This window comes from Megascapheus bottae, chromosome 3, assembly GCF_031878675.1.
Source record: "Megascapheus bottae isolate mThoBot1 chromosome 3, mThoBot2.hap1, whole genome shotgun sequence".
Lineage (NCBI taxonomy): Eukaryota > Metazoa > Chordata > Mammalia > Rodentia > Geomyidae > Megascapheus > Megascapheus bottae.
The window spans coordinates 4387329-4404229 of NC_143511.1; the positions used below are offsets into that span (position 1 = coordinate 4387329).

General features: G+C 39.0%; 1 protein-coding gene across 1 annotated transcript; it reads left to right on the forward strand.

The window, feature by feature from the left end:
* The first annotated feature begins 7170 nt into the window (after window positions 1-7170).
* On the forward strand, window positions 7171-11345 carry LOC150064856 (female-specific lacrimal gland protein-like). The gene is made up of 6 exons (XM_090329275.1): window positions 7171-7224; window positions 8324-8463; window positions 8787-8857; window positions 9473-9583; window positions 10520-10621; window positions 11275-11345. Exons 1-6 carry the CDS (start codon window positions 7171-7173, stop codon window positions 11343-11345), a joined length of 549 nt encoding a protein of 182 aa, XP_090185401.1.
* The last annotated feature ends 5556 nt before the right edge of the window (window positions 11346-16901 follow it).

Here is a 16901-nt window from a genome sequence, read left to right on the forward strand (position 1 = left end):
TCCATGGTGGTTATTATACCAATTTAAACCTAATGCCTTTAGTGTCTTTTGTAAGAAATATTTCATTTAAAAAATCCATTTAAAATAGTGATTCGTACAAGCCAGCACCATTATGTGTTGTACAGAGACATCAGTGTACTTTTTGCAAGTAACAAACATGACCACAAATAGTATTAGAAAAAAATAAAAAAACAGAAAGGCCTACTACACAAGTCCACCTCTTTGTCTCAGTTTATTATTTTTCTTAAAATTTTATTAATTTGCGGGGGCCAGCATTTGTCCTTGTGGTAGAGTGCTTGCCTAGCCTACATGAAGACCTGGGATCAATTCCTCAGTACCATGTACATAGAAAAAAACCAAAAGTGATACATTGGCTCATATGATAGAGTACTTGCCTTGAGAAAAGTCCAAGGACAGTGCTCAAGCCCTGAGTTCAAGCCCCACGACTGGCAGTAAAACAAAAACATGTTAATTTTTGTCAGTACTGGCACTTGAAATCACAGTCTGCACATTTTCCTTGAGCTTCCTTAAGACCATAGCTCTCCCACTTGAACCATTGCACCACTACTAGCATTTTTTTATGTTTGTGGTATCCAGGAACCAGGACTTCCTAAATGCTAGGTAAACACTACAGCACTGAGCCACAATTCCAGATCTTTGTTTCACTTTTTTCTAAGATGTTTTTAGATTTATCTTTTATTTGTAGATTTAAGACTTTTTTCTCTTTTTTGGTCTGTTATGAACTCTGGGTCTGGGCCCTGTCCTAGAGTTCTTCAGCTTAAGGATACAGCCCTACCACTGAAGCCACAGCATTTCTTATTTTCTACTGGTTAATTTAAGATGAGTTTCATGGTCTTTAGTACCCAGGTTTGAATTGAACAGTGATTGTCAGATCGCAGCCTCCGGAGTAGCTAGGATTATACTCATGAGCAACCATGCCCAGCTAGGGTTGTGATTTTTAAACCAATTATTTTTTGACCAATCCTGGGGCTTGAACTCAGGGCCTGGGCACTGTTCTCAAGCGTTATCAAAACTGGCTCTCTATGCTGCTGTCAGAACAACATCGCCCCATTTGTAAGGAAATGGAAAGACTTAGAAAAAATCATATTAAGTGAAGTAAGCCAGACTCAAAGGCACTTAGGCTCAATGGTTTCCCTCATTTGTCATAATCAGTAGAAACCTTGGGCTCTCCTAGCAGAGATCTGCAATAGAGCAAAACCTTGATACATAAGACCATATAGTATGACGCTAAATTAAAGGATCTCTGGGATATAGAAACATAAGTAATATAATGAAGGATTGTTGTCCCTAAGATACTATGTTATCTTTCATCTCTTTTGCAGTCCCTTGGTTATCTCATATTGTTAGAGTATCTCACTTTGTTACCTGATACATCACATCTATTTGTATTTGGTTATTTGAAATTGGATAGGGAAGGGGGGAAAACAAGATGAGGGGTGGGGGTGGAGGGGAGGGAAATAGGTACCAAGACATGTGAAAGGGTATCAACGTATGTGAATTAATGCACCTTCTATCTGGCAAATATCATGTAACCCTTCTATTAATTACACTAAAAATATATGAAAAAAAACTGGCACTCTTCCACTTGAGTCACAGCACCACTTCTGGCTTTTCCTGTATATATTGTACTGTAGAATCCAACCCAGGCTCTCTGCAGTTTAGGAAAGTACTCTATAACTAGGCTATTCTCCTGGCCCTAGATTTGTGATCCTTAAGATTGTTCAGTTCCAGGTATCTTTTATGTTTTAATGTTTATTCATTTACTTTTGGGGTAGGGGAAACTATCCTTTTTTGTCTAGCAACTTTAGTTTGAACAGGTGGTAGTCTTAAATGAAATGTGTTCAAAATCATTGGCATTTTGTGTATGAGATGAAGTAAGGTTTAACCAGGTAGAAAGCCCATCAACCATGATAATCAGGCAAAATCAGGGCTTCTGTCAGTGTGCATTCCATGGAGAATTGACTCAAAGTTTCCTGACTGCCTAGATGATCCATTATGATTGCAGGTATCTTGCACAAACCCTGCCACACTACTTCATGCAACTGTCTCAGGAAAAAAGGACATAGAGCTCTTCTATAATCCTCTTTTGTGAATAACTCTTGCAGAAAAAATTATTTTGATCCTAAAAGCACACAAATACCCACATTCACTGCTCCATTTTCCTAAGTTCTTGTTCCTAATTATTGTTTGTCCTTTAAGTTTGCATATTTCAGGAAATCCAGAACAATAATAATACCTATCTGATTTTCAGAATTATATAGGATGCGAAGAAATCTGGCCAGATTCTCTGAGCTGAGAAAATTATGTTGAAAAAATAAAACAGACTGCTGAAAGTTTGGCCTAGGGTTAGAGTGTTTCCGTAGCATTCACAAGGACCCGGATTTAATTCCTCTGTTACCACGTGCATAGAAAAAGCCGGAAGTAGTGCTGAGGTTCAAGTGGTACAGATAAGTCTAGACGTGAGAAAGCCCAAGCACAGGGCTCAGGTGTTGCCCTATTTGTAGAGTGCTTGCCTAGCATGCACAAGGCCCTGGTCCGTTTCCTTAGTACCATATACATAGAAAAAACCAGAAGTAGCTGTGGCTCATGTGACAGAGCACTAGCCATGAGCAAAAAAGTGTCCAAGGACAGTGGCTAGGCCAAGTTCAAGCCCCATGACTGACAAGAGACAGAGAAGAGACAGAGACAGAGACAGAGACAGAATTCAAGCTCCAGGACTGGCAATAAACGAAGACAAAAAACAGAAGGAGACAATTTTATTCCCTTGTTATTTATTTGCTTTTGTTGTTTGTGGCTTATGATTTGATTTTTTATTTAATTTCTAGTCTCTCTTGAGGAATGTATTATTAAAAGCCTTTTATTTTTTACTGCCCACTTGTAGATAGAAACTAACAGTGGTGAACTTGTTAATTCCAAGTCAACAGAGGTCAAACAACCTAGTCTTCCAGCCATGGACATGTCAAGAGATGTGTCCATTTGCCTGCTGGCAACCTGAGGATGCTTCTTCACTCTTAGGAGCAAGCCGCGTGTATTCTCCTCTCTTTCCCCTTACCTGTGGGTATCTTGAAATGGCTTCAAAATGAAAAAAGGTGCCACTGATGTTCAATATCTAGAGCGCTAGCCTTGAGAAAGTCCAAGATCAGTGCACAGGACCAGGACAGGCAAAAAAAAAAAAAGAAGAACACACTGTATCCAGCCAGATGAGGTGGCCAAGGCCTAAATCCTAGCTACTCAGGAGGCTGAGATCTGCGGATCAAGGTTCAAAGTCAGCCGGGACACAAAAGGACCTGAAATTTTAATCTCCAATTAACCTCTAGAAACCGAAAGTAGTGTTGCATTGAAGAGCTCAGGGACAACTCCCAGGTCCAGGGGTAGGGGATTAGCTGAAGTGCTCAAGGACAGCGCTCAGGCTGAGGTCAAGCCCCATGATCCACAAAAACAAGAATGAACGAAAAAAAGAAAGAAAGAAAGAAAGAAGCAAGCAAGAAAGAAGCAAGAAAGAAAGAAAAGAAAGAAGGAAGGAAAGAAAGAAAGAAAGAAAGAGAGAGAGAAAGAAAGAAAGAAAGAAAGAAAGAAAGAAAGAGAGAAAGAAAGAAAGAAGGAAAGAAAGGACAACCTATATCCAATCTCCAAGATATGGAGGCTACATTTTTTTTAGTTTTTCAAAACTTCTTTATTTTGTACATTCTCAATAGCAACTAATTATGAAAAGTGGATCCTAAGGTATATTTGATAGGGCCTTTTATTCAATTTGGATGTTTTATTTCCATCAAACTTCATTATTTTCATGCTTACAAACTTCTTTACCTCAGCCAATCTCGTATCACAGGATCACATCAAAGATAAGAATTATATAACCTGTGTCAAATTCACAGTTTAATGGAAATTCTGTTTTTTATAGGGATGTTTTATTTTATTTGTTTATTCATATATTTTTATTGTAATTAATAGAAGGGTTACATGATATTTGTCAGATAGAAGGTGCATTAATTCACATACATTGATACCGTTTCACATGACTTGATCCCCATTTCCCTCCCCCCACACCCACCCCTCATCTTGTTTGTATCCAATATTTGTAGATTCCAAATGAACTATGAGTTCAGGGGGCACCAACTCTGTCTGAACCACTTCTTTCTGTGTGCTGAAGGACGCTGACATTGTTACTTGACTTGATCAGATTCAGTCTACTATTATAGACTGGCTTTAGGAATAAATGGAAGATGGTGGTATCAGGTAGATGATCACATTCTGGGAAAGAACACCAAAAATGAAAATAAAACCAGTACTTGTGTTAAAATTAGAGCTTTATGGGGAACTGTGTGCGTGGAGGTTGACAGGAAAACCCTGCTCATCTTGTTGTCTGACCTATGGGTAAAAAAGGCCTAGATCATTAGAGTCTAACCTTCTGTGAAAGTGCTATCCCTCCATGGCCTTATCTTGGTGGTTTCTGTTATTATCCTGAATGTGTTACTGAGATTGAGAAACTTATTGCTTTCTGATTATTAGTAAACTTGCCATGGAATGTGCATTTTTCTCAGGAATCACACTATTTGAAAACACCCACAAATCAACCTTTTTTCCATCACTTGCATACCATCCAGTGTATTACACAATCTATGTTATACTCCTGAGAAAGCTAAATGGGATACAAGGACCGAGTATGGATGATAAGCTCTCAGAGACTAGCTCACAATTTCCCTCAATTGAAGAAGACCTTTTATCTAAGATTGGACAACAACTATATGCATCCTAAGAAGGTTGTCTGGAAGGGTTCCACTGGACAGAGGTGGAATGAAACTCACACAGAGGACATCCGAGGGAAGAAGCATTGAAGTGGAATCCCTTCCACCTGGAATTGTCATCTTGTTGCCAGATAGATACTAAAAGGAGAACTACAGAAAAAGCAATAATGAGCATTTGTAGTTTCCATATGATAATATCCATCTGATAGTTTCCATTGTGTTTCTTTCACGCTAGGAGGAAGAACAGAACGAAACTGTTATAGAAATAGAATCCATTCTGAAGAAGAACAACACAGAAAGGAACAGAGGAACACAGTGTTTGTTCTTTCTCCTTGTGATGAGGAAGAGTCATGTAGAAATACTCTGAAACATGCTTCAGGCACACTTTTGCAAAAGTCCACATCACAAATGAAGAGAACACTGAGGATTTGAAATGACAATGCAGAACAGAATTTGGATTGCAACACTAGGTGTGTTAATTTTTGCAACTTATTGAATTTTGGAGAATCCTTTTTAAAAGGACTTGTCTGATAAAAGGTGTACATGGAAATAAAGTACACAGAAATATGCTTTAAATGGAAAACAATAACAAATAGGAATCCAGTGCATATTAGACAAATTAAAATGAGTGAGATCTGGGTGTGGAGGGGAGGATGGGCAAGAATGTGAAAAGGTCAACATTGCGCAAAATATATCTCTTTCAAAAACTTTGCTCATGGCAACTACTTTATGCAATGACTTTTTTCTTCTGTCAGTCTTTGGCTTGAGCTCAGGGCCTGAGCACTGTCCTTGGATTTCCTCAAAGCTAGAGCTCTACCACTTGAGCCTCACCACTTCTTCTGTTTTATTTTCTTTGTATGTGGTACTTAGGAATCGAATCCAGGTATTCATGCATGCTAATCAAGCACTCAACCACTAGGGCAAACTCGTGGGGTGTAATGACTTTTTGATAATGAGAAAATAAAAAATGAAATATGGGGGGCCGGGAGATTGGCCTAGTGGTTAAAGTGCTTGCCTAGCATGCATGAAGACCCAGGTTCAATTCCTCGGTACCACATACATAGAAAAAAAAAAGGCAGAAGTGGTGCTGAGGCTCAAGTGGTAGAGCTCTAGCCTTGAGAAAGTCCAAGGAACAGTGCTCAGGCCCTGAGCTCAAGCCCACGACTGGCAAAAAAAAAAATGAAATATGGGAATGCACTGACAGTTTCAATATATTCAAAATAATTCTATGTTCAGAGATTAGATATAATTTGATAGATATAACTAGAAAGCAGGAAGTAGGAGGGAGAAAGTGTAATCATCACCTTAGCTTTACTCCTATGGGTTTTGCCATTTCCCTGGTATGACAAATGAGTCATGAAAATGAAAGGACTTCTTCCAAACCTGCACAGGCCATTGTATTATTGGCTATTATTTGTACTTTATTTCATTTTGATTATTTTGTTTTGTTTCCATTAGAATACTTTTGCAATTGCTCCTGTGAACTAACCTCCGGACTGAGATTGGATTGCCTGAGAACGAAAGAGTACACCAATGAATGGATATGTATATGAATATTTATTTACATAATATATAATATATAGTAAAATAACATATATAACAAAATATATATGCAAGATAGGTAGATAGATTCATAGATATCCGGATCAGCTGGATGCATAGATACATAGATACTCAGATATACTAACTCTACATACATATATATATATACTTAGTAATATATACTTTATAGTAACATATTTTACATTAATATACATTAGTTATATATTAGTAATATATAGATTAGATATATAGTAGCATATAGGATATTGTACAGTAATGTTGAATATATTACACTAGATATATAGCATATATCATCTAAGGAGTGATATTTTGTCTTCTCCAGAAATGGTTTATTTAATAGAAACCCATGTTACAGAAGTCCTGAATTTGGTGATTTGTTCCATAGGACCACCACTCCAGTAGGTGTAGTCACTGGCCGGCATCTTTGACTCCAGAAGCAGCAGCCACACAGGCCACTGAGGTGGACGGTGGGGACATGGTGTGAAGAGCACCTGCTGCCAGGAGTTGGAACCGAAGTGGAAGAACCACTCCTGTCATGGCCCCAGCATTCCCCCTTCGTTCTTCCAGTGCCATCAGGAAGCTCAATGACTTCAACTTCATTTCCTTTTCCCACTAATCCCCTCCTCAAAGAGACAAGATGTCAGCCCTGGATCATCTGCCATGTCCGGGTCAGTGAAGGACAGGCTCAGGGGACAAAAGGCCCTCACACTTGTGACAGGGGGTTCGTTGTGTCTCAACCCTGTGGAGCCATCACATAAAAGGAGCCATGCTCATGTTGCTGCACTCCAGACAGCCTGCTCTGAGTGTGCGCAGAACAGGGATCACTAAAAGATAAGACGTCATGAAGCTTCTGCTCCTCACTCTGCTTGGTGTTGTGGCCTGTGCTGGTTCTGAGGTACCGTGAACAGGTCTCTTGTTATGTTCCTCTCCCATGGCTTGTGTGTATGTGTGAGCCTGTGTGTGTGTGTGTGTGTGTGTGTGTGTGTGTGTGTATGTGTGTGTGCGCGCTCGTGCATGTGTGTTTCATTTTATTATCAGGGTCATGCGTAGAGGAAATTACAGTTTGGTTCATCATGGTGATGAGTATATTTCTTCTAGAAAGTTGTTTCCCATTCTCACATTTTCTCCCAATTTTTAAAGTTCATTTCCTACATATTGAATTGTGAATATCTTTGTTACATTGGTTCATCCTTTGTACCTTGTCTCATGAAGTTGTTGTTACCTTTCCCTGATTCAAATAAATTAATGAATGCATATACTATACACAAGGTAAGCAAGTCAAATAGAATTACAACAGGAAATAAAACAAAAGGGAATTAAAAAAGGAAGCAAATAAGACATAACTTCATACAGTACATTACAAACAACAAGCACAAAGATAAACTTTTGTTTCCCTCTGTTGGAATTTTTTCTCCTAGCCTCATCTTTAGGATATGTATGTATATATATATATACATATATATATATATATAAAATCTCTTTTGAGCCTCTGTGAACCTCTGCTAGGACAATCCAGGGTACATACTAATTATTACAATGAGGGAAACCATGGAGCCTTTGCTTTTTGGGCTCTGGCTTACTTAACCTAATATGATTTTTCCAAATCTTCCCATTCCCACTGAGGCAATGGCAATGGCAAAGAAGTCCGTTGTGAAGAAATACCATTATTTCTCCATGCATTCATATACATAGGGGCATCTGAGTTCCTTACATATCTTAAGTTATTTTTAATAGCACATGAATTCGTTTGCCTTCATCATCAGGAAAATGCCTTTGGGGGCAGTTGTCAGCACAACCTTGAATCTCCATCTGTCATGGTGTTCACATGTCTCTGAGTTATGGCAAGCTTCCAGGAGAGGGGAGGCCTGCTTACTCTGCTTCACCTGGTCAGGCAGGAGTTTGTGCTATTGTTTGTGGGGAGCCAGGATGAGGAGAACTAGGGCAGAAGGGACAAGAGAGACACTGACTTTTACAATGCACCATTTGTCCTCTAGCTCGATGGGCAGTGGATCACCCTGGGCATCCTCGCAGACAACCCGGAGAAGATCCAAGTCGGAGGACCACTGAGATTCCTTTTACGACACATTGAGGCTACTGATGATTTTCAAGTCTTGAATGTCACCTTTGATATTGAGTAAGCAATACTCCATACTGCCCCATAATAAAAAGACAGAACCATTGACTTCTCAAAGACACAGGGCCACTTCTTTTATGGTCAGTCCTTCGACATAAGAGTATCATAGACTTCCTTGCCTGGGCTCGCTTTGAACTGGGATCCTCAGATCTCAGCCTCCTGAATAGCTAGCATTACAGGCATGAGCCACTGGCACCTGGCTAGGAAGAATGATGATGATGATTATTTTTGTTGATGATGTCTACATAACCAGATTGGAAAAGGTGACTGGAATATATGGGTGGAAAATAAGGACTTTCTTGTTGCTTTGTATTGTTTTTCAGGGAAAATGGAAAATGTGAAGAATATAGATTTCAGGCTGAGAGGGACGAGAATGGAGTGTACATATTACTATGTGAGTACACTGTGATGTGGAAGGAGGTCATGATTCAACCCACAGTCTAATACATGGTTGGGGTATTCCCTTAGCCTGCTTTAGTTCTCTCACGTGTGACTCTGAAATCTAAAACCATCAAGAATTGGAATGGAGATGATGGTGAGTAAACAAATCTACTTTATAGGTATTAAGGAACAAGCATAAGATCTACTAGAAAGAGAGAAGAATTTTTTATTCTTTTTCATTTACATAGGTTTTTAAAAATTTTTTATTAGCATGCATGAATAATACAAGGTGATTTCATTGTGATAATTTCATAGGTATAGATAGTGTACTTTGAATAAATTTGTACCCTCTGTTATATTCCCTTAACCTCAATCCATTATCAGTATTTGGTGGGTTTCATTGTTTTATCTTTTTTTCATATTCCTTTATTATAATTAATAGAAGGGTTACATTTTATTCAGCAGAGAGATGGCACATTACTTCACAAACATTGATACCCTTTCTCATGTCTGGGTCCCCATTCTGCTCCTCCAACCCCTGCCCCTCATTGTTCTATGGAGATCAGGGGACAGGAAATGAGATCCAGCAACTTTAGTGGACTGAATGTGATTGCTTCTTCCCTGGCAGACTCTGGTAAAATCTATTGCATAATCCTGTGGGCAGACCAACAGTATATTGTGTTCTACATCGTGAATGAGTATGAGAAAGGACAAGTCACAGACCTGATTCTGTTAGTCGGTGAGTTGTGGTGGCCTCTGCCCTCTGTGAGACCGGGGCTGAGTTGTGTGCACACAAAAGTCCTCGGGCCTGTATGAAGCTGGCAGAAATGGTTTTCAGTCAACTAGAAATGCCTCTTCCCTTAGCCTCTTTCAAGAGGGTAAATCCTCATTTAGTTCCCCCATTTCCACACCTCCCAGAACAAAAGCCTCTGTCATTCACAGAGTGAAAATCAATTTGTCAATTAGCAATCCACACGGGAAAATATCATGTGATCTGATTGAAGCATACTCAATTCCTCCCCTCCATGGTGCTGTGAGCTCATTTCCATGTAGAACACTTTCAGCATGTTCTCTAAGGATGAAAATAAATCTGAACTGCCTCATAGAAAAATATTAATGGATCCTTTCAAATATAATATTCTCCAACATGCAAATAACTTGATCTCTGACTGTATCACTAGACCCAGGCATCTGAGTTTTACAATAATACTCTGAGTGGTAGTAGATTATGGAGCCCTGATTGGAACAATTGTCCTGATATAAAGATATCAAGATTGAGAGTTTTATTTCCACAATTTCATATAATTTAAAGGGGGAATCAAGTTAAGTAAAAGGTCACATCATTTCATCCACTCATTTGAAGAGGCTTGAAGAACACAGAAAATATGAACTGAATGAAGACAGAGACTCCAGAATGTAAAGGAAGTAAGAAATCTTAGCAAGAGGCTGGTAGCTCATATGTGTCACCCCTGCGACTTAGGGGGTTAAGACTAGAGGGATCATGATTCACAGCCAGCCGGGACAGAGATGTCCAGGACACATTTCAGAAGTAATTCACCAAAAAACAATTATGGATCAGTGGGCTTAGTCATCCCTGTATAGCTTGGGGGCTGCATTGGGATCTGGGACTCATCTAACCACCCACCCCTCCCTGACTTCCTCTCCACCCACACAGGAAGAGTACAAAGATCGTCTCCATTACCAATAAAGAAGCTGGAGGAGCTCGCCAAATCGAAGGGCATCCCATTCTCCAGCCTCCAGTACATCCCATACCCAGGTAAGGGCCAGGGCTTTCTCCTATGCCATGACAAAATTTAAAACACAATAGGCACGAAATGAAATAGCTCGTCAAGGTCTTTGCTCAATACTTTCTTAGCATTAAATTTAATTTTCCTCGAGTGTTAGTGAATGGGCTTTTTAGCATGGAACATCTCCACCACTGTTCTTCCTTCCTCTTTTTCACAGACCCTTGTCTCCAGTAGTCACCTGGCTTGGTGAGTAGATATGTGCCTGCCCCTTCACCCAGTTCTGCTCTTATTCAGCCTCGTTTGTCCTGGGAGATGGAGTCCTGCATGGAGAAGAATCTCTCTTGAGGGAGGCCATGTCGGGTGGGTGTAGAAGAAATGGAAATATCACCTGCTAACTTCTGAGTACATGTGGGTTGCTATCGATTCCCAGTGCACATTCGACATCAGCCATTACCAGTACAGGGCATCTCTGACCTAGGTTCATGCAAACCATGTTCATTCCTAGGAAAATAAGACTTGTAGGAAGATGCAAATGCGCAGATTACTTCCTGGCAAGTCTGCTGTGGCAATCTATAACTCGTGTGCTCCTTTTATCCATGGTGTGTGTACATTAGCAGTCTCCACCATGAGGATATCCACAGTGGTTTGAGTGCCCATGATGCCTCTCTGCTCCTCCTCTCAGGTGGTGAGGCGTTTAGGAATGGACGCACATCCTTCTTCCTCATGGCAATCGAATCAGCTCTGGGAACATGAACCATCCTACCCTTTCCCATGAGTTTCCTTCTTCCTTGGGAAACTGTGGTGCTGATTCTCGACTTCCTATATTCTTCTCCCTTCTCCAGAAATTTATGCTATAATTATTTAACTGAGTGATTCAATAAATGATTTTTGAGCATACAATTTGACTCTGAAGATTGACTGGATTGGCCCTTCCCAGAAGTATCGACTGCAATATAATGAGTGAAAACTGCATCTTTAATACTACAGGAGATTCTTTTCTAAGCAATAATTCAGAATAACAACAGCTTGTGGACAGTAATCCTAGGTACTCTGCATGCTAAGGTCTAAATATCAGTAACAATATGAGTTAAGCAAGGGACAGCAAAAGAGATGAGAGATTACAGAGTGCATTAAGGACAACAGTCATTCGTTATATGGCTTCTGTTTCAATATCCTGGAGGTCGTTTCAATTAGCTTCATACTATATGCCCTTATGTATCAAAGTTTTCCTCGATTGCAGATCTCTGTTAGTAGAGCCCAAGGTTTCTACTGATTATGACAAATGAAGGGAACGACTGAGCCTAAATTACTTTGAGACTGGTTTACTTCACTTAATATGATTTTTTGTAAGACTTTCCATTTCCTAACAAATGGGGTGATGTCCTTTTTTCTCACAGCAGCATAGAATTCCATTGTGTACAAATACCACAACTTGTTGATCCACTCATCAACTGAGGGACATCTAGGTTGGTTCCATATCTTTGCTATGGTGAATAGTGCTGCAATGAACATTGTTGTGGTAGTGGATTTAGTATGTCCTTGTTTCTGGATGGTTGGGTAAATGCCAAGTAGTGGAATTGCTGGGTCATAGAGGAGCTCTATGTTTAGCCTTTTGAGGCACTGCCACACTGCTTTCCATAGTGGTTGAACGAGTTTGCACTCCCACAAACAGTGTAGTAATGATCCATCCTGGCCACATCCCTCTAGCATCTGTTGTTATTCGTTTTCCTGATCCTAGCCATTCTAACTGGAGTGAGGTGGAATCTTAGAGTTGTTTTGATTTGCATTTCTTTTATGACCAGAGATGTTGAGCATTTCTTTATGTGTCTGTAGGCCATTTTTGTTTCTTCTTCAGAGAAGACTCTCTTTAAGTCTTTGGCCCATTTTTTAATGGGATGGTTGTTACTTTGGAGATTAGTTTTGGAGTGATTCAGTTTTTTGAGGTGTTGATATATTTTAGATATGAGGCCTTTGTCCGTTGTTTGGTTGGTGAAGATCTTCTCCCACTCTGTAGGCTTCCTAATTAATTTACTAGCTATGTCCTTTGCCATACAAAAGCTCTGCAGTTTAATGCAGTCCCACTTATCCAGCCTTTCTCTTATTTGCTGTGATTCTTGGTCCTTATTAAGAAAGTTTCGACCTGTGCCAAGGAGGCCTAGTGTAGCTCCTATTCCTTCTTGTAAAGTTTTCAGTGTGTCAGCTTTTACCTCCAGGTCTTTGATCCATTTGGAGTTAATTCTAGTGCAGGGTGACAAAGAAGGGTCCAACTTTAGTTTTCTGCAGGTTCTTAACCAGTTCTACCAGCACAACTTGTTGAAGAGGCTGTCTTTCTTCCATTCTATTTTTTTGGCTCCCTTGTCAAAGATTAGGTGGCCATAGGTCTGTGGTTTAATATCTGGGTCCTCAGTTCTATTCCATTGGTCTTCAGGCCTGTTCTTGTGCCAGTACCAAGCTGTTTTGAGAATTATAGCTCTGTAATAGAGTCTAAAGTTTGGAATTGAAATTCCTCCTGTGCTGTTCTTTCTGCTAAGAAGTGTTTTTGCTATATTCATATTCCATATGAAATTTTGGATTGCCTCTTCTATTTCTTTAAAGAATGCCATTGGGATGTTGTTGGGTATTTGCGTTGAATTTGTAGATAGCCTTTGGCAAGATTGTCATTTTCACGATGTTGATTCTTCCAATCCAGGAGCATGGCAGGTTTTTCCATTTCCTTAGTTCTGCTTTAATTTCCTTTTTTAGGGTTTTAAAGTTTTCATCAAAAAGGTCCTTTACATTCTTAGTTAAGCTAATTCCTAGGTACTTTATTTTCTTTGGGGATATTGCAAAAGGAGTTGCTTTCCTGATTATTGCCTTGTTCCTCTCACTGTTGGTGTAAAGGAAGACAGTTGATTTTTGAGGGTTAATTTTATAGCCTGCTACCCTACCAACGTTTTGAATCAGCTCAAGGAGCTTGGGAGTAGAGTCTATAGGATACTTTAAATACAGAATCATGTCATCTGCAAAGAGGGATAGTTTTACTTCCTCTTTCCCTATTTAGATTGCCTTTATGCTCGCTTCTTGCCTTATTGCATTGGCTAGGAATTCTAATACTATATTAAAGAGGAATGGAGAGAGTGGGCATCCTTGTCTCGTTCCTGATTTTAGAGGGAATGGCTTTAGCTTTTCACCATTAAATGTAATAATAGCAGTGGGTTTGTCATACACAGCCTTTATTATATTGAGGAATGTTCCTTGGATTCCTAGTTTCTCCAGAGCTTTTAACATAAAGGGGTGTTGGATCTTGTCAAATGCCTTTCCCGCATCTATTGAGACAATCATGTGATTTTTGTCCTTGCTCCTGTTGATGTGTTGAATTGTGTTAATTGATTTGCGTATGTTGAACCAGCTTTGCCTCCCTGTGATGAATCCTGTTTGATCATAGTGTATAATTTTTTTGATGAGTTGTTGTAGACGGTTGGCCAGTATTTTGTTGAGAAGTTTTGCTTTGATGTTCATCAAAGAAATAGGTGTATAGTTCTCTTTCTTTGATGAATCTCTGCCTGGTTTGGGGATGAGGGTTATACTGGCTTCATAGAATGAGTTTGGTAAAGAACCTTCATTTTCAATTTCATTGAAGAGCTTGAGGAGTATTGGTGTGAGCTCTGCTTTGAAGCCCTTATAGAATTCAGCTGTGAATCCATCTGGCCCTGGGCTTTTCTTAGGTGGAAGGTCTCTTATTGCCATTTCTATTTCAGAGCTTGAAATAGGCCTGTTTGGTTGGGTTAGTCCTTCTTGGTTCAGTGTGGGTATGTTAACTTGGCTAGGAATTCATCTATTTCATCTAGATTCTCAAATTTGTTGGTGTAAAGGTTTGAGAAGTATTCCCTCATGATATTCTGGATCTTGGCAATTTCTGTCGTAATTTTAGCATTTTCATCTGTGATTTTGTTTATTTGGGTATGTCAATTTTGTTAATTCTTTCAAAGAACCAACTCCTTCTTTTGTTGATTCTTTCTATAATTTTTTTTGGATTCCAAATCATTTAATTCTGCTTTGATTTTAATAATTTGCTTCCTTCTACTAGGGTTAGGGTTGGTTTGTTGCTCTTTTTCCAGGAGCTTTAGGTGAGACATTAACTTTTTTGTTTACGATTTTTCCAACTTGTTGTTGTAGGCACTCAGCGCTATAAATTTTCCTCTGAGTACTGCCTTTGCTCTGTCCCAAAGGAGTTGGTATTTTGTGTGCTCCTTATTGTTAAATTTCATAAACTGTTGGATTGCTGTTCTGATCTCTCCGATGACCCATTGTTGATTCAACAATGTGTTGTTCAGTCTCCATGAGTTACAGGGTTTTCGTTGGTGGAGATGTGTGTTCACTTCCAATTAGATGCCTTTGTGGTCTGAGAGTGTGCAGGGAGTAATTTCAGTGTTTCTGAATCTGTCCAGGTTTGTTTTATGGCCTAAGATATGGTCTATTTTGGAAAATGTTCCATGTGCTGCTGAGAAAAACCTATATTGTGTTGTTGCTGGGTGGAATATTCTGCAGATGTCTGTTAGATATAGTTGGTCTATATAGTTGTTCAGTTCTAAGGTTTCTCTTTTGAGTTTTTGCCTTGTTGATCTGTCCATATGTGAGAATGGTGTGTTTTTTTAAAAATAAATTTTATTTAACATGTGCATTACAGAAAACATATATAAGCAAAGTGCAAAGAATTACTGCCACAAGCAGTTCAGTTGGACATGACTGTCTAGGTCTTCCATGTAACACCAATCCCTTTTAGGTAACTGAGATTGTCTAGTGTGTGTCATGCTTTCCCAATGTTATGAATTCACCAATTCAAAATCCCAAAACTACATGAATATTTTGATAACCAAGAATAAACTATACCAACTCAATCTGTTTGGTAAAAAAATGCAATTCTACTTAGGGATAAAAATTTCACTGAAGACAAAAATGGCAACAGGCTTCTAGACAGAAGTATTGGCAGAATTACAATTAAAATACCACATTTCCTTTATGCTCAAATTAAAATAAGATTAAAGCAAGATATACTAAGCAAATTCTAAGCTCATTAGTAGGTTTATAGTATACTATTAAAATATTAGCAAGAATGTTTCTACTAAATGTATCCATCCCCATGAGACAAGCAGAACCACATATATCAATGGTTCTACTCAAAGTGTACATCCATGCACACCTTGCTCTCCTCCCCTCTGCTGCCAGCTTTTAAATAAACCCTGACCTCACTGCCCAGAGGTGGCACAATCTAACTAAGATGGATCTGTTGATTGCAACAGACATTTACAAGTTAGCTAATTCACTATTTTTATGTTTTACCATACACTGTCACCTCAGAACATCTACAAAGATTGGATATTCTGAAATAATGAACTTTGTGTACGAATATAAGTACCAAAAAATCCACATCTTCTAGATGTGAAAATACTAACACAGCCTTTCCCTTACCTTCCTCTTCTCCCTTCCTATCACTCCAGATACTAACTCTGAGATAAGGACTTAATATTTTAAGTTCACTCCCAGAAGACAGTTTTTCCTAAGAACTAACAAAAGGTCATTTATATAGGGATTATTTTCTACTTCTGACTTGTGATTAAGACTTAATTCTTAGCAATATTAACTAAAATACATGTATAGAACAAAGTCTAGACAACCTGAACCAACAGAACAGGCACAAGACAGCCTGTTCTTTACACACTTCCTCCCCAACCCCACCCCCGGCACTGCCCAGTTAAGAGCATAATTTCTAAAACATTACAATTCACTCCCAAGTTCAACCACAAAAAAATACTTCAAGGGCATTATGTTAACCCTCTTTTATAGAATTATTCACATTTAGACATCTAGAAAAACTAGATGATTCTAATAAATTTTTAAATTTCCACCAAACATACAACAAGTGCCAGATAAAGCACACAACGCTTAACAAAAGCTAATTTGAAAAGAAGATTCTGGCCTAGAACCCTTCCCATCTCCATCAACCCAATTTCAGGGTTATTTACAAGTGTAAAGTTTCAAGGGGATCTTTAATAATTTCATTCCAATGTTTAACGTCTTTAAACTTTAAAATATACTCAGTGTGTTAGTTTACTAACTTTACTTTTGTCACTGGCAACCTCTTTAACGTCTAGCAAGACTAGATATTGTAAATTAGGACTCACCTGTCTTTTATATACACTATATACAGAACAAAATTAAAATGCATAGACACAAGAGACAATGGTCAATCTTGCTTCACCATAAACCCACTGGTTGAAAGCCCTCAGCACATCTCCTCCCTCCCTGAGCAGTGCAAGCACCTTATGTACT